Source organism: Pterocles gutturalis, unplaced genomic scaffold (genome assembly GCF_000699245.1).
Source record: "Pterocles gutturalis isolate BGI_N339 unplaced genomic scaffold, ASM69924v1 scaffold11973, whole genome shotgun sequence".
Taxonomy (NCBI): Eukaryota; Metazoa; Chordata; class Aves; order Pterocliformes; family Pteroclidae; genus Pterocles; species Pterocles gutturalis.
This window is the reverse complement of record NW_010123130.1, coordinates 70,152-93,481: the sequence shown is the minus strand read 5'-3', so window position 1 is coordinate 93,481 and position 23,330 is coordinate 70,152. Positions and strand designations below refer to the sequence as shown.

The 23,330-nt window shown below is 42.1% G+C and overlaps 1 protein-coding gene across 1 annotated transcript in view; it reads left to right on the top strand.

Annotated features, from left to right (window-relative positions):
- The first annotated feature begins 254 nt into the window (after positions 1–254).
- PPARGC1A (peroxisome proliferator-activated receptor gamma, coactivator 1 alpha) overlaps positions 255–23,330 on the top strand; it is a 65,963-nt gene continuing 42,887 nt past the window's right edge. Inside the window, exons 1-2 of the mRNA XM_010077793.1 lie at positions 255–391; positions 5,420–5,599. Of these exons, the coding sequence (XP_010076095.1) occupies positions 344–391; positions 5,420–5,599 (228 nt within the window). The 5' untranslated portion in view covers positions 255–343. The remainder of the gene's footprint in view (positions 392–5,419; positions 5,600–23,330) is intronic.

The following is a 23,330-nucleotide window of genomic DNA, read 5'->3' as shown; positions in this document are numbered from 1 at the left end:
CGGCAGCAGAGTTTGGGGGGTGTGGCGTCGAAATCTGCTTTGAATCGCAGCGTGGTGCCGCGGCCGCCGAAGTCTGAGCGGGTTTTGCGAAGATTTACTTCACTTCAGGCTGGGTCTGCCCCTGGGTGACGTCACGGGCTGGAGCAGCGGCACCAGAAGGCTGGATGAGTGACAGCCCAGCCTACTTTTTAATAGCTTTGTCATGTGACAGGGAACAGTAGTAAGACAGGTGCCTTCGGTTCACTCTCAGAGAGGGTCTCGTTGCCTGCATGAGTGTCTGCTGCCTGCCTGCCTGACTCTGGACCGTAGTTTGCCAGCTTTCCTGCTGTCGCTCCGCAGCTGGATGGCGTGGGACATGTGCAACCAGGACTCTGTATGGAGTGAACTCGAGGTGAGGGGCACGGGGGGCGCGGGCGGCCAGCGGGGAGGGTGGGCTTGTCAGGGAACTGGCAGGATGGCCGAGGTGGCATACTTCGCAAACAAGTCTGAATCTTATCTTAACTCCAGTAAGTTTGCTATTTTAAGGTTACTCTGCGATGCCTTGAGCAAATCAAAGCTGAGCTCCTGTCATCAGTATCTCCTGCAGTTGGAAACTATTTTCATGTGCCTCTGGCTTGCTTTCCCATCATATGCAATATTTATGCTCTAAGATATTGATATGAATCGGTGTCTGAAGTCTTTCCAGTGGCATTTAGTGGCCTGGTTGGAAAAATGCCATGTTTATTTAGAATAAGATTAATGTTTCTTTAAAAAAAAAAAAAAAGTTAAAATTAACCAACGGCTTCATATTTTAATTGCTTATTTCACTGTGCTTTGTAGAAGGCTTCTTCCTTGTTTATCAGCTGCAGAATTCAAACACGCACACAAGAATGAATACCCTGTTGTTTGGCTTTAGGTGCTTTTAAAAGAGATTTCTGGAAGGAGACATTTCCCTGCTTCTTGTGATACTGGAATAATGACGCTGTAGCTAATGTCCCGTAGAGCAGGGTTCTCAGTCAATCCGAGTAGTCCAACAAATGGTTAAATCCCACTGTACAACAGAGACAACAGGATGAACCATGAGAATAGAGTTTATGCAGGACTGTGTGAACTGCTGCTGCTGCCACTGCCGCTGCTGCTGCTTGTGTAAAAATAGACGGCAATACATCAAATCCACAGCTTCTGCTGGCTACAATTCATAAAGGAAAAAAAAAAAAAAAAAAGGCAAGCAGCTCCCTGGTAATCTCTGGAGTATGAAGTGAGGTTTGAGGATTTCTGCATGTTTACATTCGGCAAAATGGAGTGTTACCTGAAAGTTCGGGCAACTTGCGAAGCGAGGCAAACTTTCTTTGGACCCCATGGAGAGGAATCTCAAATACAGACCTGCTCAAAGGAACTAACCCTCTGGCTGCAAGCTTGGAATAAGTGCTTAAAATGCTCCCCTCGGGCAACAGGGGAGGGAAAAACAGGTTACAGGCGATGCTTTTTAAATAAGATGTTCGTGTGCCCGTAGAGAGCTACCCATCTAAAGTAAAAACGTTACCGTGTTCTCCAGTATATTTTTCCTATCTGGCAGAGCATACATGTGTATTCTCAACTCTTTTTGTCATGTTTTAAATATTTGCAGCTTGCCATTTTATCTGCTGATTTCTGTTTGCATATTGTAATTGCTCTTACCTTGTTTTGATTTCTTGGTAAAGTGGAATAGATATGGATAATTCATATGTCCTGTAGCTATTATGAGTCAAGGCTGTAAGTGGATGACTTTCTGGCTCCAAAGTCCTAATTGTTTCTGAGTAGCTGGAGTGTCCTGTGGGTTGTTGTCTGGCTTGTAGCAGGGGTCTCAGCTGCCGTAGCTTCATTTTTCCATCATGTATTATTCCTAATGCTGCTAGGAGCTGATTGAGGGACAAGCTTATATGGAAATACTGAAGATTTATTTTAATCACTAGAGTTCCTGCAGTAATTTCAAGCTAGTAACAAAATAGATAATTTATGTGAATGACTTTTTCATAGTGCAGAGAAAAAAAAGAAAGAAAAAGAGTTTGATCCTAATATTAATTGTGTGGTGGATGGATTAACTGTGGGTAGGATTTTACCAGTGTGCTCCTGCATTGCACTTCCTGTAGCAATACTAGCGGCTGCATGCTGCTTTGGCTCGGGGAATCACCTTTACCGATCTAAAATATCGCAGGTGGCAGGCACTGGAGGCAGCTTTCATTTTTTGAATCACTAATGTTTGCTGTCAATGTAAAATGTGTTATATTCTCGGTCACGTAATGACAGGATGGCATGTGGCTTAATAAAGGCCTGCATCACTGTAGCTGATCAGCGTCCCCAGTGCTTCACAGCATAATGAAGGTGATGTACAGTAAGGTTGCAAAGATTGATAGAGAGAATCCACATGACACACATTCTGTCAAGTCTCTCTTTCTTTCATGAGTTCATCCCCTTGGCTGTTTGAAAAATTTGTTAAAATTAAAACACAGATTATATTTTCATTAATATAATTAATATGGCACAAGTCCAGTCTTCTTTTTTATTTTTTTAATTTACCTTCAAAGGCACAAAAATGTCCAAAAGGTTAATAGAGAATTATACTTAGTTATAATGATTCATTATCATCAATGCAGTTAAGATAATTTATTGTTTGCGCCTGAACTAAGAGAAAAAAAAGTCTGTTGGAGTGAAATAACGCACAGTAATTAGCCTTTCGTGTTTAGTGACTACTTTATCCTCTTCAATGTTACTACAAAATTAAGGCTATAGTTATGGAATAACTATCATATCAAATAACAGTGGGAAGACAGTAAAATGTATGCTATCAATGCAGGCGCACCTGTTACAGATGTACAGGCAAACAGTAAATATCAGTGTGTCAGATGAGGACAGTTTTAGGACTTGGAGTGTTAAATCTGGCATCATCCAAAGGCCAAATATAAATTAATAACAGGAACACTTGCTACTAATGTGTCTCAGATTAGAAGCGTAATGTCATATTCAGAAACATTGATTTTATTATCATGTCAGCATTGGCAAGAGCATATATACTTCATTTCAGCAATTACATTTTTTAGGTGACACTGCAGTCACTGTAGGCAAATGAAAGCTGCAATGGGCAGTTTTGGGTTTGTTTTTTTTTTTTTAATACCATTGTTTATGTTGGTTCAAAAACCCACTGTAGGAACTTAAAAACGCAGATTACCAAAAGTAAACATGTTTAAGTAGGTGGTTCACAGAGTGAAGCTATTTTTACAAACGAAAGCAGTAACAGATCAGCAGGATACTTTAGAAGTCTACGGCGTCAGTTACAAGCTACTGACCTCCACAACACAAACCTGAGAATGATGCTGAGAATCTACCTTTTCAGTCAAAACTAGATTATCCTTTAATGAGATCAGAGATTTTGGCCAAGCATCAAAAAAGGTCGTCTCTGCATTATAAGATTGCTGCCAGAATGTTGTGTCTCATACTAAGGAAGAGGGAAGTCTCTAATTTTTTTCTTCCCCCCCCCCCGCCCCCCGATGAAAATAATAATAAAAAATTGTGTGCAGTGAAAATTACTTAAGTGGGGTTTTGACTTCTGAAAGTTCTGCAGCCCCTTAAATAATAGAAAGAAAAGCAACTGCTATTTTGCAGCCTGTCGGCTCCCTTACCCCTTGGCCTATTCCATGATTGTCTCGTAGAGTCTTGGTAGACGTAGAAGTTGTCTGGTAAATTATAGCTCGCACCAGCTGCACTGAGTCTTTGTGCCAACAGACAAAATCTTTGCTCATGGCTGTGCTGCTGCATCCAGCCCGCACACTGCAGCCACACCAAGATTCCCAGGGACAAAAACCTCAATGAAATGCACCTTCAGCAGCTCCTGTCTGCATCATTGTAAAAGGCAGTCCTTGTGAGCATGACATAAGCAGCATTCACGTCTGTGGACACTGTGCTAGTGCCCTACAGACATCCCTCTTCAGAAAGTGGCACTTTCTGGGTTGACTTCAGTCCAAATAGAAGTTGGGAAATCATTCAAACCACCCAGTCAGCTGATGGGAGTCGAGGAGGACCTGCTGTTGACCCTCCATAACACAACACTAGAAATACTCAGGGTGGAAGCCCTTAGACTCAGCTGACTTTAAATGGCTTTTAACCATTCAGCGCCTGGTACTTTTGCAGCTTTACATATGTTTTGAAATATGCCCATACCAACGTAGGTGTTCGGAGATGAATTACAAGGGTATGTGGTACAGTGCAGGAGAAATTGCTTCATCAACGAGCCTTGACGTATGGGACTCCCCTATTTGCCAAGCTGTTACTGTGTGTTTTCCATAATTAAGAAATGGTTTTGGCAGATGTTCTTAACATTACAATTGCCATGATAAAGTGGATGTGCATTATTACTTTTTTCTTGCTTAGTAGGTCAGTCAATACCATATCTAGCTGCACACTAGCGTGTAAGAGGATGCTTATTCCAGGTACATTTGTATTTATCGCTGCTCCGTTTGTAAGTCACGGAGACAAAAACATTTTGCACTGCTGAAGAGGATCCATGCAGACAAGACTTTCTTCACTGCCTCAACCAAAGTGTTTCATAGACCCTCTACATTAGGATTACTGAATCAGAGGCTGCCAGAGGAGGAAAACCTGTTTGGTTCCCTCACTGTAGCCATTGTCTGGGGATACTTAGGAAGCTGGCTGGGACAATATAGATGTTCACACCAAGCAGATGAAAGGCTGCGTGAACTATCTATGCCTGTCCCCCAAAGGTGAATATAGGCATTTTTCAGAACACGCTTTGGTGGCCAGGACCCTGACGTGTATAACTGGGAGACTGTGGTCTGTGTATCAAGTGCATCGGGAAAAGAGCACAGCAGCATCACTGACCCATACATTTTTATGCCCATATGGTAGCCACCATCGTGACTGACGTCAGGGATTGCGGTGAGGATCTGTAGGACTGATAGTGTGACTGTCTCCAGCTTGAGCTAGCCTCCAGGGCGGAAGGCTGTAACAGGCTGTGCCTCTTTAACCTGAATGCATCAGGAAATGCATGACAGACCTTGCCCAGAGGTATTCATCTGTAACTTCTACCTGCACTGGTTCGCTCTGAAGCAGGAGAATAAGGCCATGCTTTGGCCTTGGCTGTTGGATTTAATAAAGCTTTGAACACGATTGTTACCAAAGACTATAGGGAGGAGGAAAGTTGTTGCCGCTGTTCAGAGATGTGATAGAGAAGGCAGCTTGTGTCCTCCTGTTTCCCCCTCCCCTTTGCATACCTGTATAGAGCTAACAATTATCTAATACTTAGTGGGATTTTTTTCCAGAAAACAAAGTCAATTCTGGCGACCCTGTGCCATAGCTTAATCGAGGCTTAATTCTTATCACATGATATTAAAAGTTAATAGATTCCTAGTAATTAATGAAACTATTTCTGTGTTGCTGTTTCCTGCAGTGTGCTGCTCTGGTTGGTGAAGACCAGCCTCTTTGCCCAGATCTGCCAGAACTTGACCTCTCCGAACTAGATGTGAACGACTTGGATGCAGACAGTTTTCTGGGGGGACTCAAGTGGTACAGCGACCAGTCAGAGATCATCTCCAGTCAGTACAGCAATGAACCCGCCAATATATTTGAGGTAAGGCAAGACAGTGCAAGTGCACGTTGCAAAGTCCTTGCTTGCTTTTTTTCTAATTTTTTTTAGCCTGGTGGACAACAGTTTTACTATTTTTTCCCTCGTTAAGAGACAACAAACATGGTGATGTGTGTTACGGGTTCTCTTCTCATGATCAAAATCAGGCCTACAATCTGGAGAGGGTGGGGGAGAAGCCTTGAAAGGAATGAAATGTAACTTTGAGTGGAACTTTTCTGAGGAGTTGCACAGTTGTCAGCTACATAGAAAAACAAAAGTTGAAATGTGTTTGTTGTCTTCCACTTGCATTCCCCAGCAAGAAGAAGAGTGCAGCACAGCAGCTAGCTGATGAGTAGCTGGAGCATTTCTAGTAAACGATTTTACTGCTCAGAATATTACTGTGCAAGGCAGTTGCACACAAACTGAGAGGTCCTTGTAGTTGATGTATAGGGGAGGAAGAGGGTGGATGTGGCAGAGAAGGCAGTGAGGGCTGTCAGAAGCTCGGGAACCAGCACATCATTTGCAATGTTTCATAGATATCCTGGTGAAAAGCAGTCTTAAAGCAAAAGCTGAAGGCTGGTAGGAGAGATTTAAATGTTTTCTTTACAATTCTGCCTTGAGGACCAGGGTGTACAAGAGGAGAGTTACAGTCTCTTTATCTCTGTCTCCTGTCTTCTTTCTTTTGTTGTGTAAAGCCTTCGTGATTCGCTGCCCCATGGTTATGGGACAGCCATGCCCCTCCTGAACCCTGACCTCCTTCCCTTCTTGATGATAGGAGATGCCATAGATCGTCCACTGACTGGGAAATTGGACAATAAATTGATTAGCTAGCAGGAAGACCTTGTGCAACAGCGAGCCAAGGGTTCTGCCTCTCACGCGGCAGGTACCACAGCTCCAGGAAGTACAGCTGGCCCGCTGTCTTGGGGAAGCCCCATATTATCACGGTGGAGTTTAAAGGCTGGAAAAGATTAACTGAAACAGTATAGTAAAATGCTTACGTAAGATGTCCTGAATGAAATTCTTCCTTTTTGTGTACAGCTCTAAACCCACAGTGATCTCCTTGCTGTGCAGATGAAGTTAATCTGGATTTATACCAGTGTAACTGATAGCAGGAACAGGTCCTCTCTATTCAGTTTCTGTCATTTACACCCAAGTAACTTGGAATTAACTTTATTCAAATCAAAATGAAATTATCCCTGCAAAACCCTGTGCTTAGGCTCTCTTTTTTCATTAGTCCTATAATGTTCCATGCCTTGTTTTACAAAGTTTCCAAACCCTGTCTTGTTCTTGAATGGCAGTTGTACCGCCTCAGGCAAGGTACGGTGTATTGGTGTATAGGTCTGGATGGTCGATAGCAGGGAGGCAGGGGGACAGGGGACACATTAGCAGCTGGTGTGAGACAGAGTGGTTTTGCTTTTCATATAACTGTATTTTTCCTCATTCATTGAAAGCCAAATGCAGAGGCATTTTTCTTTGGAAGGATCAGTAGAAGAGACGGATTTTCAAAATCTAAGTTCCTGATAAGTAATATAATTAAGCATCTACCAACTTTAAGCACACAAATCAGTCCAATACAACCAGTGTAACTTAACCACAAGGCTCATTGCTTGCTGTGTGAACAACTGTCTGTCTGCAATGGTGGTCACAGCTGCTGAATACAAAATTGTCTCATATAGGTAGTGATGATTCCCCTATATACCTTGTATAGGTATCGTTGTTTCCTATATGAGACAATTCCCATTCTGAAAATCAAGCATGTTGGAAGAAACTGTGAGGCAAACAGATAAGCTTGTACGTAACTTTACTGGGAGATGGTGACACAAGGTACTGGTCATTACATGTAACCTCTCCTGGGCCCGTTTGGGTGTGTCTGAGGATGAGCAGCCCTGGTGTGAAGAAACAGGTGGTATGCAAGTGGGGGAAAATATCCAGGCAGCAACTAATAAGTCGTAAATAATAGTTTGGTAATGAAATATACTGGGTTTTTTTCCTGATGGGCAAATTCTGTTGCCCTCTTTGCAAATGCCTGGATTTCCTCGCACTCACTGGCTTCAGTTGGAGGCTGCATCATGGTCTCTGACAGCACCATTTGGCCCATACTTACCTGTAGGGACAAATTTTGCTCTAATAGCATTTTGCAATATTGCAGTGCAAAATCAGACTATTTTCAGCTTTGTAGTGTGTTGTATTTACATTTCTTGGTTGCTTGGCCTAGGAAGATGGGCATCAAACAGTTGTTTCAGTTGTTTTCTCCTCCCATATATTAATCCTGTCCCCATTCTCCATTGTGCAGCTGGATGCCTTACACTATTTCTCTCTTCTGCCGCTCTGTAATGTGATGACCGGGGGTGCTTAAGAACAGAAGAAGATGTCTTCTTCCTCCAGAGACTATCTCACATACTCTGCAAGGAACTATTTGTTTTAGCTGAGAGAATGGAAGTTTTGTGCAGTTTCCCGTTTGATGATCTCTAGATTTTCCCATATTTGATCGCTTTGGCTTTTCTTTTTAAAGAGAATAACTTTTTTTTTTTTTTTTACTGTTTTTTTTTTTTCCTCTCATATCATTGCGGGAGTAGTATGTTTTATGCAACCTAAGCTTCCAGATGAAGACTTGTCATACAAAAGTAGAAATACAGTCTGTTTAGGGTGGAAAGGAAAGAACCAGAATAGCAAACAGATGTTAGGAAGTACGAGAGCAGCGTTAATTGCAGAAGCTGTACAGTGTTAATTGCCAAACCTAACTTTGAATGAAGCACACTCTCCTTTGAGGTATTAATGCAGTACCTATGGCATTTTCTAGGTGAGGGCCAGTGTTCAAAAGCCCTTTACAAAGTTCCTGGATGTCTCAAGCAGGTGCACTTTTTTAAGAAAAGGCTTGTATTTCAGAAGGTGAATTTTCAGACTTTCTGCAAATCATTTTCATGGAAGCTTGCTTGAGCCAAGCACCCACAAGCTTAGACACTCCCAGTGGCACTGGGAGTCTCATGGACTACAAATTATTCATAGTTATGGTAGCAACCAGGAGCCAAGTGAGATAAAGGTCCAATTAGTGTAGATAGTATGTAACTGTTGAGTATAAATCCCTGCTTTCATCCACTTAGGTGTGATGAGATAACTGGCCTTCACCCTAGTATTAACATGCACCAGTATCTTGTAGAAGCACCTAATTCATCACTGCGTTGTTCTACTTGCACGTCAATGTAACAGATACTAGTCCTGACTCAAGCCTGTACATTCTGCCCCAGCGCGGAGGCTCTTCTTATCCATGTGTTTACATTTGCATGTTCTGCATTAGTTGATTACTTTCCGTTCACAGCTTGATCACTTCTGGTTTTCACCTAGTTTTCTTTGCCTGTTCTTCTGACTACTGGAAAGAGAAAATGCAGAAGTTCTTGCCCCTCGGGGCACTGTCTGTTGACACACGTTCATGCAAGTAAATAGTTCATAAGTCACCCAAGACCGGTTATTTAGATGGTTCACTGCATCATTCATTTTTATGATTTGCTTTTGTGAAGAACTAGACTTAAAAAAATTGCATTTGTAAAAAACTGATTTGCCTACTTCCAGAAAATCAGAATGATTAGTTTTTCGTTCTCAAAGCCAATGGTTTGTGTGAACTTGAACAACCATACAGCTTAATGTGGCATAAGTGAGAAGGCTTTTTGTTTGTGAAAACCGTTGTCCCCTGAGGCTTCTTCAAATATACCGTACCCTATCAAGTAAGGTTAGTCACATTTGAAATTATTTATGACTCATGCCTAGCATTGTGGAGAGAAAAGATATCCATGGTGGATATATCTCTTTGTTGGCATTGCTTACAAGTAACTCAGCTGATATTAAGAGAAAATGCAGCCCATAGATAGGCAATAACCTGTTGAAGTAAATGAACTACTGTAAAATCATAAAGATTTTTAAGTGTGGTATTCTCATACTTGGCAAAACACTTTTTTCTACCTTTAAAAAGACTTCAGAAAACGCACATTGCTTGCCCTTCTGTGGATTTCGTTTATTTACATAATTCTGTATTCCAGAGAGATGCCGCCATATTTGATGACTTTATTTTTAATTGTTTTGCATAGGTGTAGCCTACATTACTTTCAAAGACCATGCTATGTGCCATGTGTTTGAAAAGCCTAAATAGGCTACTATGTTTTATTGTAGGCTGCCAAAAAATGCTGTATTACAAGCAGTGGTAATGTGGGGAGAGAAAGAGCTGCACAATGAAATGCATGCTGTCTTGCCCCTGGCAGCAGGGAAATTCATGGAGATAAATGATTTCTTATTATTTGGAAGGGTTTGCATCAGGAAGATGATGAGGGTAGAGGGGAGCCTTAAACATCACCAGGGTAATTTGCATTGGTTCGGATTATAAACTGTCTCGTGTTCTCTGGTGCTGCCAGTGTCTTTCACTATTTCAGGTTATTCATTCAAGGTTTGCAGCCAGATTGATTAATGAATTACCAGATCTTGCGTAAAATGACTTGGCTTGACTTTTAAACAACCACCGATGTTTTCTTTGCCAGTCTTGTGACTGGTGTTAATGGGTTTCCAGAGAGCTGAGCCTGTATAGGCTTTCTGTACTGGCCTCCCCTAGCATTTTTTCCACTTTTTAATTTTCTCCAAAACAGTAGCCCAGGGCAGGCAGTTCAAGGAGATATAATCTCAGGGAAAAAAAGACATAGTAGTCAAATCCTTGATGGCTGATGCCCTTCAGTGCCAAATCAGCGTGATTTATCATAGCCATCTATTCAGCACAACAGAGGCTGGAGGTGAGCTGCATGGTGTACCTCACACAATATGCATAACTAGAGCTCTGAACTTTGAAGGAAAGCCTCAGAGCTATTTGCAAAGTGCTGGTGCTTAGTGAATACTAAATTACATTTAGGAAATAGTCTACTGCTACCAGTTATACTTCATTTTTATTCTTGACACAGACACCTAAATCAGAGAACAGTAACATTTCAGAGATTATGGTAGCAGTTTGGGTATGTTCCAACACTATAATAGGATCAGAATTTTAAGGCCTTTTTTATTATTACCAATAGTCACTTAGTTTCTACTGCAGCGTACTTTGTAGGGAATTACAGCTTTTACTAAAAAGATTAAAATGCTATTATGCAAATGATTGCAGTATGTTATTATGTTTACAAATTAACATCCATGGCTCAACACACAAATTAACTAACTATTCCATCTATATTATTAAGGATTTAATAAAGTAACTGTTGATAAAAATGAGGAGCTTGGAACAGTTAATAGGAACTGATTGTGATTTAACGTAGAACTTAAACATTGTGTTTAATGTTCTAGATGGTATAATGGCAGAATAAAGCTTATCAAAGTGCTTAAAAGGACTGAGATTGTGTGAGCAGCACAGCAGCATGTCTGAGGCCTTGGAGAGCACAAACTAAGGAGCTCTGGGCAGTAACGTAGAGTGGGCAGCACGCTGGTGAATCTGAAGGTAGCACAGGACCATCTCGTATCAACATGTAGTTTTCTGCTCTCGTAAGTAGGTTTTTTGAAATTCAGATTCATACACACTGAATGTTTTACATGATAAGAACATGGAGGGTACTTGGGAACTTGTGTTGCTGTAAAATGCATTCTGTAATGAGATGCTTCTATGGCAAATGGGATTTCACTGCAAAGAGCATCACTGTATGACAAAAAAGGGGAAGGCTGAGTTCAGGCTGAGATGACTTTACAAACAGCGCTGAAATTGCTATTCCTGGCAGTTCATAAGAGATCATAAAAGCAAACAGATAAGAGCTACTGAGGTCCTAGAGAAATGAATGTACAGTATGTGGTTATGGGATAGATTTAGTAGGGAAACAGACAACATTGTAGGTTTAATACAACAATAAACATAAAAAGCAAAAGATGCAGATTTGGGATAGGAAACTTTATAAGAACAATAAAAGGTAACAATGTCTCATAAAAACCTTTTGTGAGACTAGGAGAAAGACCCTCAATTCCAGGGGAAGAAAATGGCAGAGGCTGGGTGAAAGTGCCAGAATTTTTATATTCCTAATGGAGAAATGTCACGTTTCTTGCACGTTCAAATGTGTTACCTTTTCCAGTGTCTGGCCTGACTCAGGTTTCTGCATCTGCTAAATAGGAGTCCAGCACAATAACATTACATCTATGGAAATGATGTATGTAAATTGTAATCTATGACTAGCTACGCTGACATTTAAAAAGACTCAAGCAGTAAGTGAAATTTATTTTACCCGAACCAGCTGCTATGTAATTTGGGAAGAGTGTATGCAAATACTCGGTATCTAGTGTTAGCAAGGTGTGCTGCTGCTCCCTTTTCTTTCCCGCTTGGACAAACTACAAACTGTCTGAACACATCTCTGTTTTAATGCAAGAACCTTGACGTTGGTTGGAACCTTCAGGCACGAAAGAAGTCCCAAAATAGCAAAAAAATTGGTTTGATAGCTTATTGTTTGATGCATGAGGCCACCAAGACTATTCCTCTGGCTCATGATCAAGAAAACGCAACCGATCCCCTTCACAGTCCTGTTAAGGAGATATTTCACCCGCAGCAGCTGTGGCCTGAGATACTCACCATGGCTCTGCTCTGCTGAGCATCTGTCCTTTTTGCAAGAGGGAGGACTAACACTCACCAGAACAGTAGCAAGCTAATTAGGTCATTAGACGAATGTCTTGGCCCCTGTTAAAACCGGCCCTTGAGGACACCGTGTTACACTGTGTTCCCACTGGCTACGTATCTAAACACAAACTGGTGTCAGCTGCCATACAGACAAAAATGTAATAGGCTCCTTTCACAGAGGTCATCTTAAATCCACTTTGGTCACAGTCACACTCCACATCTGTTTTAGTGAGATGCAGCTTCTTAAGGTGGCATTTGGACTTCATAAGCACGCAAACAACCGAGCTATAAATTGCTACTGCTGGAGTTATTTTGAATAAGTGTATACTGTTTCATATTTATAATGGTGAGGCTTCATAATATTTGCAGTGAATATATAACACAGATCAGTTCAACAAGCATGAAATTGTATGTTGTCAACTTGTCACATAAATAGAGCCATATTCTAGCTTACGATAATGTTGAACTAAATATTTTCTCCCTAGAACTGCAGAGAGGGTCGCAAAAAAGTGGGACAGTGGCTCTGCCTTTTGTTGGAAGAACACTCACAGAGATATTGCTAGTGTGAAGTAAATATTTCTGATAAGATTTTTCTGGTTTTTTTCTTCCTTATTTGCTTAACAACAGCAACAGAGAGTTTGCTTTTCTTACACAAATGCTAATTGGCTAAACTGTTAAATTTATTTCCCTTAATGGTTTTATTTCTAGTGTAACCTCTTTTCTTTTTTTTTTTTTTTATTGTTGCTATTTTTGCACTGTGCATCATTGCTAATTGCTACTCAGTGCTCCATCTTAACCCTGGCATGCTCTTTCTTTTTTTTTTGCTGCCCCATCCCACTTAATGTTAACTCAGGCCCATGCCATTACAGAAGGATAAAATCATAGCAAGGCTTAATTTAGGAATCTTTTTTTCTTAGTGCTGCTAACCTATTGTGCATGTGTAGGTCAGGAGGAGGAAACTGCGTGGAGAAAATTTGTTGCAGGGAGAAAGTTTTGGTATTGAATCATGTCAAACTATTTTTTTCCCCATGAGCGGAAAAAGATACAAGGAAGAGGTGTGTGTGTGTATGTCTGTCTGTGAAAACTTACCCGCTTGTAGCTGTTGTTATACTACAGTCAATAGTCAGATGCACAAGAAATATGGAGCCTTTCTAGAGGTGTGCCCCATGCCAGCTTTTTTGGCCTTTTCTCTCCAGTATCTGTTTTTTATTTCAGTAGCTTTGTGCAGGTGCATGTAGGATCTTATTGCCTATGTTTGCAAGTGAGGGACTGCAGCATCGGCGTGCACAGGCACCTGACCATGTGTGCACGCACGCTCAGCCATGGAGGCTGGTTTCAGGTCTTGGTGGAAATCAGCCCCTTGGCAATGTGTAGTATGTGGCTTTGGCTGAGTTCTTTGTTCTGAAACAAGGCAACAGCCTTGCTTTGTAATGATTGAGAAAATAATTAGCACTTTGTGGTAGTGATGAGTCTGAAGGGCCCATGACTGGAGTTTGCTTTTCACCACATGCAGTAATCACTGGGTTTTGTTTATGAAAGCACAAACCCAAAGGCTATTGAGATTTTGGTGTTGTCATGAAGCCTGAGCTGCATGATGCACTGGAATAACACTTCCATTTCCTCACACACATTTGTACTTCTGTGCTTTACTGTAAGTAACACAATGGGGTGCTGGTCCGTAATGGGTACTTCTAATCACTAAGACGATAATCAGAAGAACAGAGTATTTTCTGTGAGGATCCACGGTGGCAGCCTTGGGCAAATGATGTTCACTCGTTGATACATGGCAGCTTTGAATTGCCTGAACGGCTCACAGCCATCTAGCTCATCACATGCCATTCAGGAGGATCATCCCCTCCAAGCACATTACAAGGTTAGAGGTGTCAAACAGGCAGAGAGAACTTCCTACACCTCTACACTTCTGTCTTCTGCCACATCAGCTCCTTGAGGCCAATCTTGAATCTTTATAGGGATTTGGAGGGGCAGTCCATCAAGTGGTCTGATGGACTGCAGATCTCTCCTACAGGATGTACACTTGTGTGAAAATAGAGAAATTGGATGGAAAACTCAAGAGATTACATGCAGGGATTGGTTTGATCAGAGGAACATTCTGCTTCCCTGTGAGCTGCTAGAAGAAACAGTGGGAGTTTCCTCTTGGAATGGTAGTTTCTCCTGGATAGTTTCTCCTGGAGGGAATTCAAAATTGTTTCTGAAAGTAATCCTAAACCTTTGTGAAAAAAACAATTATTGTTCTCCCAAGTTGCTGTTTAAGCAGTGACATAATGATTCAGGAACCACATCAGAGAGCGCAGGTAATAAACATTATGGAAGTGAGACTTCTCACTGTGATTTTGACTTTGGTGAGAACACTGCAGGCTTGCACATTTCCACAGAGCAGGCAGTGACCCTAAGTGAAAAGCAGTTATGATGAGAGTTTTAAATGTCTTCTAGAATTCAGAATTTTTTTTAATATGCATAAGTTGACTAGCTGCATCTAGCTATAATGTTCTCCACTCTGTCAGGCTCTGTGGGTTGAGACTGAGTGAAGAGGACCTTGGGTCTATTGTCTCCACTTCAGGAGGGCTTGGTGAGGTGTGGGCAGCCAGGTAGTGCAGGTGACAGTGTGGTTGGTAAAGGATGAAGAACGAACTTGAAGTAGGGGAGGTCTTCACAAAATCACAGAATGTTTGAAGTGGGAAGGGACCTCGGATGGTCATTTGGTCCAACCCCTACTCAGGCAGAGCCACCTAGAGTGGGAAGTTGAGGAATTATTTCTGTGTTCCTCTGCTGCTGCTTCTCCGCCCTTAAAAGGACACCTTATTAGGACTGGCAATGACTTCCTGATCCCATTTGAGATATCTTCCACTATAGTTTTAAGCAGCTATGGATTCTCCAGCAGACATGTCTGTATATAGCCAGAAGCCCATCATAGCTGAATCCTGGTTTGCAGAGGAAGATGGGTGGCAGGCAAGAGTGTTCTCAGTCTGGCCTTGGTTTTCATGTCAAAATTTAATATAAGGAAACCTACCTCTTGGGCTAGTCTTAGCTTCCACAGGTCCTTAGCCTGTCCATTTTCACAGGCTTGTTGTTGGACTAGTGAAATCTTAAATCTAAAAGGATGCATATGCAGTTATTTTAATAAGCAAAAACCTAAGTGCATGTTTATTGACATCTGGTTGATATGCCCTGTAAGGCATTTGACCCTCTACGCATGCACAAAAGGAGCAACAGGCTTTTATTTCTACCTGTCTGGGGGAAACATGCATTTTAAAAATTCTTTTTCTGGTTTTGTGTTTGCTTTGCTTTTTCCCCCCACCAGGACCAGTGTGGATTTTATTGGCTATATTGGCTGTCCTTAAAAGCCCAACAAGCACTCTTCACACCAGTATGAAGATATCAGGCAAAACATTACGAATTATCACCTCAATTGCATCTGGAGAAAAGCCAGAAAAACTTGTGGGGTTTTTTTCTAAGGCATAGGAGAATATCGCATGGTCCTTAACACGACAGAGACATTAATCCATTTCCAGTGAAAGGGTGTCAAACTGCTTCTGCTTGTATGTGATGGGACTGTTGCCATCTCTTGTCATTTTCTTTGCTGTTGATCTGACTCTTGCACAGGAAGGGTCAGGTCAAATGCCTCACTGGAGACCAAGTCTCCCATTCGCAGCAGGAAATCTCTCGGGCAGAGAGGATAACATTACAAAACAGAGGCTAACATTACAAAACAGCTCTGCTGCCTCTGGCACAGTCTAGAGCATCACAGACCAATAACTCCTATCGTGTCACTCTTGCAGCACCTTATTACCTATGTTTTTTGTAAATTCCATCTGAGACTGTCATTACCAGTTTCAGGTAGGTGAACACCATCTGGGTGAAATAACCATGTGCCAGTGATGGGCTGGAGGGGCTCTTGTTAGTTAATCATCCCTACCTTCCCTTTGATGAGTTAATTTGTCTGCTGAGCCATGGAGGAGCCCCCAGGAGCTCCCAGGAGCCCCTTGTTTAAATTCTGCCGACAAATGGGATGATAGGGATGATTTCACTCTTTTTGTTGGAGCCTGTGCTATCTATGATGTTGCTAAATCATCCATAATGCATAACTTTCTATAAAATCTTTTTGTTACAGTTCTGGCAGCACATTACTTCCTTGTGCATTTACTTTTTAAACATTGTCAGGATACCTAGCCCTCATGAAAATCTCATCCCATGAATTAAGGTTAATTGCAGTACTTCCATGTGGCCTTTTAGTACCTGGCATGCCACATTCTCTGTCTGTGATACCAGGCCATACTCTTTTTTTTTTTTTTTTTTTTCCGGTTCCTGAGCACAGTCTTTATTTACTTGTCTCATGGTCATGCCTAAAACCCCAGTAGTAGGTGGACAGCCTCTTTGTATGTACTGGTGACCAGCCCATCCGTGTTTTATGGTGTGCATTTTGAAGTCCTCGGAAGGAGCAAAGGTAGTCAGAGAAGAAAAGAGTTGATCCTTGGGGCTTGTGAGTGAAGATAATCTCAAGTTACTCTTCCTTCAGTGGCCTGGGACCACTGCTGTCTAACTGGGCTCTTCTTCCTCCTGGCCAGCTGGAGGCGGTTACAGCCTGCTGGGATTGTCCAGCTTAGGGAATGAAGTTCTAATTGACAACACAGCTAGGAGAAGCTAGCTTGAAGTTGCAGTTGTGTCAACATGATTTGGGACTACCAAACCTGGGGGGAAGCTGCCTTAGGTATTACCTCCCAACATGGAGACTTATCTCCAAACATAAGAAGAATAAGAATTCAATTTAAGAAATTAAAACAAACAAACATAACTCCCCAAAAGACTAGGAAGAGAAGAAATACTGTCATTTTGAAGATGCTCTGCTCCCTTTTTAGTTAGTCAGACAGGGCTTGGTAGCTCTGATACAGTGCTCTTACAGCCACATCAGGACTAGCTCTTGCAAGGCCGTAAGTATTCCACTGCATAGTGCTGACAGGTGCCATGGATGGGTTTATTAGCTTTCACTCAACATTGATGGTTCTCCAAGGCTCTGTTCTGAGAGAGAGCAAACCTCTCCTGCAGGAACACAGAGAAAATGATGGAGGGACACTGGAATAAATCTGGAAGTATAAGTTTTGTTCCTACCGAGCCATGAGCTCTGTCTAGAGATGACCATAACGTACCAAGCAGGTTCCTGTGGCGTTAGTTGGCCTCTCTGTATTGTGTTTACAGAACTGGGTTGGGAAGGATTATTTGGCTGTGTCCTGTACAGACCCAAATGGTATCCAAGAATCTGCACTCTGCTGTGACTGCCCAGGGAGGTTCTCCAGAGTGCCAGGGAGCAGGAATTATGTCGGGGTCTCCACACCGAGTCGGTTCAGGTACGGTATGGTTGGAGCTAATAGGCCATGGGGGGCCAATTCTCTACTGGACCATCAGCATTGCCTTACGCCTCGCTCCCAGCACTTACAGCTCTGTGAACACAGTCCAGATGCGCTTGAACTGCCTCTCTGTGGGCCCTGTCCAGACCCAAGAGGTCTTGGTAGCGGCAGCCCCGTGCTGCACAGAGGTGGTTGTTCTCTTTCTGGATCTTTCACAAGATTAGACTTGTGAATTATCAATTTTTAGATGCAAAGCTGAAAAAAGAAAATGACCCATCCCTAAACTTCAACCTATAATAGTTCCTATTTCCTAATCTGTATTTTTGAAAATTGTGTATATATGTTCTTAAAGATATGCCTTGGCCCAGCTGGCATCCCAGAAAATTTAGAAAATGGCTTTTGTGGGTGCTGGGCTTTTGTGTCAGTCCAGCTTGAAACGTCCAGGAATGCAGCCTTCTCAAGCCTGTTACTCCAAGTTGCACCATCCCACATGCTGCAGGAACCTCAAACTGGACTCTTCCACTTGGTCTGCCATTATTCCCTCCTACACCATCCCTCTAGCTTGCCCTCTGTCACTGTATTGTTAGCTATTTGCTGCAGCTTCTGTCAGCTTGCTTTTTTCCCCAACCTGGATTCACAGGGATGAACAAAAATCCACTCATTTTTTTTTTACACCTGCTGCTGGGAGTGCAATGACAGATACCAGTTTTATTGTGTGCCAATGTTACCGCTCTGTTTACAGCAGATTTAAGAGTTTACATTAGGCCGCAGTGTTATCTTCCAGTTTTCCTAATTCTATCTGCTGGCAATCCCAGCTGTGTGGTTGGGGTGTCTGCACCTGTCCTAAAGGAATTTGTGTCAGTTTCTGTGGGGACAAATCCTCCCTGCGCTAAACCGCTTTGCAGTATTTGCTCAAACTGAAATTTTGACAAAGACGTTCTGTCCACATCCACCAAAAGAGATTGCCTTTTTTTTTCACATGCACTTGGAGGTAGATGCGTTGAAAGCTGCCTGTACCTGGCTGATAACTGAGACTGAGCACCTATGTAGCACGATCCATGCCCTTTTCTAATTTGTCTTTGAATGACAAATGTGTCTTCACTGAGTCAGCAAAAGAAGACATCCTACAGTAGAATTCATTGCCCTTCAGTCCCTTTTAACAGAATGGCTAGGTTTTCCCAGTTCCTCCCCAAAATCAGTCTTTAAAAGAGCTCTTACAAAAACATCCCTCAAATGTATTGTCCAGAACTGCATTGTATTCTGTTGTAATTTCTGATTAAGACTCATCATGTACTGTTACTTTTTTAGAATCCCTCCCTAACCATTCTAGTATATTCCCAATTAAAAAAAAGAATTCAAATCTTTGTGATCAAAGTTGCAGGGATTTGGAGACAGTAAAATCCTCTAGAGAGTCAAATCTAAGAGTTGAGTGTGGATGACTTTAAAAAAGAAAAACAGATTTCACTACAAACTTCTGCATTTCATGCAGGAACTATGCACAAATTAGCCAAGGTTCTCTTGATAGGCTTTAAGATGAGCAATTGGTCAAATTTCACATAGCTTCTGTTTTAATTGCAAGTGCTCTGTTCAGTTCTAAGGTGATATCTTTTTTAACTTTGAACCTGCTAACTGGTAAGCCGAATCTTTCTCATGGGAGAGGCCTTTGCAAAATAACTCTGTGTGTAAAGGAGGAAGTTGGCAGTACAATAGTGTGGCATAATAACGTGCTTTTTTTTTCAGTAGCAAAGGAGTCAAAATGCTCATAGACTTGGAATGAAAACCTACAAAATATTGCTGACTGCTGTTTAAATATTTTCATGCATCTCAATTGTTTCTGTGCTAAGAAAATGCATTTCCTGGAGCCAAATTTGTACAATCCAAAATTCCTGGAGATGTCTGCCTCCTACTTCTTGAATACTTGTGCCTTTGGATATATGCAGGTGTCCTTTCAGGTCCTGAAAGCTACTCAACTAATGAGGGATCAGAGCCACTTCACCTGGTGTTCTCTCTCTCTGAAATCCAATAATTGTTTTGCATCAGAGCATAATTGTACCTATAGGTATTAGACAAATCTGCTAATTCAGACTCTGTAACTCTTGAGTATGTTCCCAAATTGCATTCCATGATTTGGTTAGATTGTATCTTGTCTCCAACCTTCTTGCTTCAGTAAACACATAATATCTAGCCTGTCTTCTCCCACCTTATACACAAGGAAAATCATCAGGACTTAATCTATTGCTGGCATTAGTGGCACGATTCCTCATCTTAATTCCAATTCACTCTGCCTGATATCCCACAAATGCCTTTGAGAAAGTATTTTATCCCTGATCCTGTGCCAAAGACACTTTCTTCCTCCGTTGCTGCTGTCTGACTTCCTACGGACTTTCTAACAACCTTTGCAGGCTGTGGTAGATGACACAGTCTTACATACCAAAGTCCCCAAACGAGTGCCACATCTCAGGCTGTCACTTCAGCTCATAAGGTCCCTAACAGCAGTTCCCTGATCTTGAGCTATCACTACAGCCAGAAAGTGTAATCTCTTCACTACCAAAGAAAGGAACAGCAAAAGTATGCAGTAAAAAGGGGGGCAGCAATATAACAGCTTTTTTTTCTCTCTTTTTCAGTCTGGCAGCTGGTCGAACATTGCAGACACCCCATGCACTGCCCTCCTATGGGCTCTGCTCCTTGGGGCCCATGTGTGATAGAGCTGCCGTCAGAGCAGCCTGATGGGGAGGAACAGGGGTTGCTTTTGTGAATATTTTTGTTTCTAAATACCATCCAAATTCTAAAGTAAAATATTTTACCACTTGGCTTATAGTGATTTGGTAATCTTTCAGATGAAGCTCTGCTGAATGCTCAGATCACTTTCTCCTGCTTATCTTTTCCTTGGGGCGAACCTCTCTGTGTGACTATCTCTACAGGTAATGACTTACCCAGCCGGCTTTGGATGTTTTCTGGTTTTTATGTTCCCAAAGTAAGTTACACAAAGAGAGGCCCCCACTCACACAATAGGTTTTGTGGACCCTTTTTTTTTTCCAAGACGCTTGCAAAATTGCTGTTACATTATGGCCTCTTCCTCTTGTGTTTTGTGGGGTTGGCCCAGCTTTTCATGTTAAGCTAGATGGTCTCCATGCTCACTTTTGAACGCAGTCGTGACTGTGTTCCTTCCCACTGGTCCAAGCTTGTCTCTTTTGCTGTAGCATGCTGATGTTCTCCCTAACAGCTGCTACATCTTACAGGTATCCTGTGGCTTTCTGGTAGGGAGGTACATCTGACACACCTGCGTTGTTCTGTTACAGCCATTCACTACTGTCTCTGTGTTAACTTTCTCTGTAAAACTCCATTCTGGAATGCCAGTAATAAGTGTGCAAATATGATGTGGGCTTTCTGTACAAAAAATGGCAAAATCACCAAATTCCATGAATGCACAAAATGAGCCTCCACTCAGTTATGTTGCTGTGACCTCAACGCTCTTAACAACTATTTTCCAATCCTGTTCTGTCAAGTCAAAGCTCAGCTGTGAGTGCTTTGGGATAGGAACTGTGTGCACTGTTGGCGTCGGAGAAAAGTTGTCCCCTGCTTGGAAGGGGAGGCTGGTCTTGCTGTTTGGAGCCTGCCCTCCTCCATGCCCATGAGCGCTCTCTGGCCTGAAGAAGTTGATTAGTCTCTGCACATCAAATCCCCTGCTATAAAGCGAGGATTATAATCCTCCTTTCTTGATCTTATCTGTTTGAACTGTGAGTACTTTCTGCAGATACTTTCCCTTAACGATGTGACTGGAGATCACTCAATGCAATAGGGCTGTTGTCTTGGTAGTGCTAGAGTAACACTTATCCAGGAGAAATTTAAATTGAAGGAGGTGGATAGTAATGTTAATCGTCATAAGGAAGATGGAGCATTATTTTTGCTGTGTGACTGTGGAAGGAAAGGTTAAGAAATAGATGGCTAAAATTACTCAGTGCATATTTTCAAAGACAGGGCTTGCTCAGCAGCCAGGTGACAACAGACATGTTGTTTATTTGACAGAGAGGCTATGAACTTAACTCCTGACTCAAAAAGAAAACTTGCTTCCCAAATGAAGACATATGGAGGGTTTTAATGGCAGTTGCAAGACATGTGGCTAGGTTATGCCACTATGCGTGAGCTTATAAAGGCACTGGGTATATATCTGGTGAGGGAATTTGTGAATTCCACCACTATTTAAGAGTGAAAACATTTCTCACCCTGAAAAGAGAGTCAAAGAAAAACTGTGTCGGAGAGGACAGGCTCTGCCAGCTCCACAGCTGTCGGATGCGATGCCTGTCCAATAAGGGAAGGAACTGTTCAGCTGCATGGTTGGATTTTAGCTTGACCCTGCCCAGAATTTATCTCTAGAAGTTGGCTTTACTCAAGGTGGGTGTTTTAAATTGTATTAAAAGTGACTCATACCAAAAAAATTGCAGTAAAACCGGGGAAGGAAAAAATACTGGAAAACATGCTAAAATACCTCAATTCGCTGTTTGACCCACCTGTCAAAAAATACCATGCAGCCACTCGCTCACCCTTGCCCCTCCCAGGGACTGGCAAGAGAATTAAAGCAATGAAGAGAAAATAGACTTGTAGGTTGAGATAAGAAAAATTTGACAACTAAACTACAATAAAACTGAAAATAATAATGATAATAATAATAGTAATGATAATATACAAATACACAACTATATACATGAGTGATATACAGTGCAACTGCTCACCACCTAATGACCAAGGCCCAGCCTGTGCCCAGCTAACAATCCCAGATCAGGGAGAGTCTTGAAACCTCAATCCCAGAAAAGAGAAAAGTCTTAGAGTCCTAGAGATTGAGAGCTGACTGAGAGAGCGAGATCCTTATCTATATACTGGCCATGACATGCATGATATGGAATGTACCATTGGCCAATTTGGGTCTCAATCCTAACCCCAAGGTCGAATCCTAAGCCAGTAATTGGGGCTGTGCTCCCTCCCAGCTTCTCCTGCACCTGCAGACACTGGCACAGCAGAGAAGCTGAAAAGTCCTTGACTGCCCTGACAGCAACTATAAACATCAGCATGTTATCAGCCTTCTTCTCAGCACAAATGCAAAAGATAGCCTCACACTAGCTTCTATAAAGAAAATTAACTCTGTCCCAGCCAAAACCAAGACACTGATTCAGTTTCCATTTGGTACTCTTGTTAGGGCAGTCATCCAAGTGCCAAGACTGATGTAGTACCTGACACATTGTGTGGAAGGCAATGGGCAGGAATCAGTGTGCAGAGGTATGTACTGCTTGAATCCACTAAAGTTCCCGGTATGTGCTTGTATAGCCAGTGCCCACGTCAGTGTTATCTGCAGAAGTGCAGAGAGTTGAGGCAACAACAGCAGCAGGGATGTTCCACCACACGACTGATTTCTGCTGTGATGTCTTTCAGACTGGCTGTAGCACAAGTGAAATGTATGTAAGGACTGAGAACATTTGTGCTTTGCTTTGGAGTTTCTTTGGTTTGATATCTTGTCATGGTATTCAGTGAGGAGCAGATGAACAGGTATCCTGCTTAAGATGACTTAAAGAGAACTGCTTGTAGCCTTAAAAAAAAAAAAAAAGAAAGAAAGAAAGCACATTTTGTATGTTTTAAAGGTGAGGTGGCTTCATTAAAGACTGTAGGGTCTTGCAGTTTTACCCCAAAGAAAACACTGGTAACTCCACAGTTCAGCTGACAGGGAACTGCATCAGACCGTGGAGCCTTGCCCATATGTGCAAGACCTCTT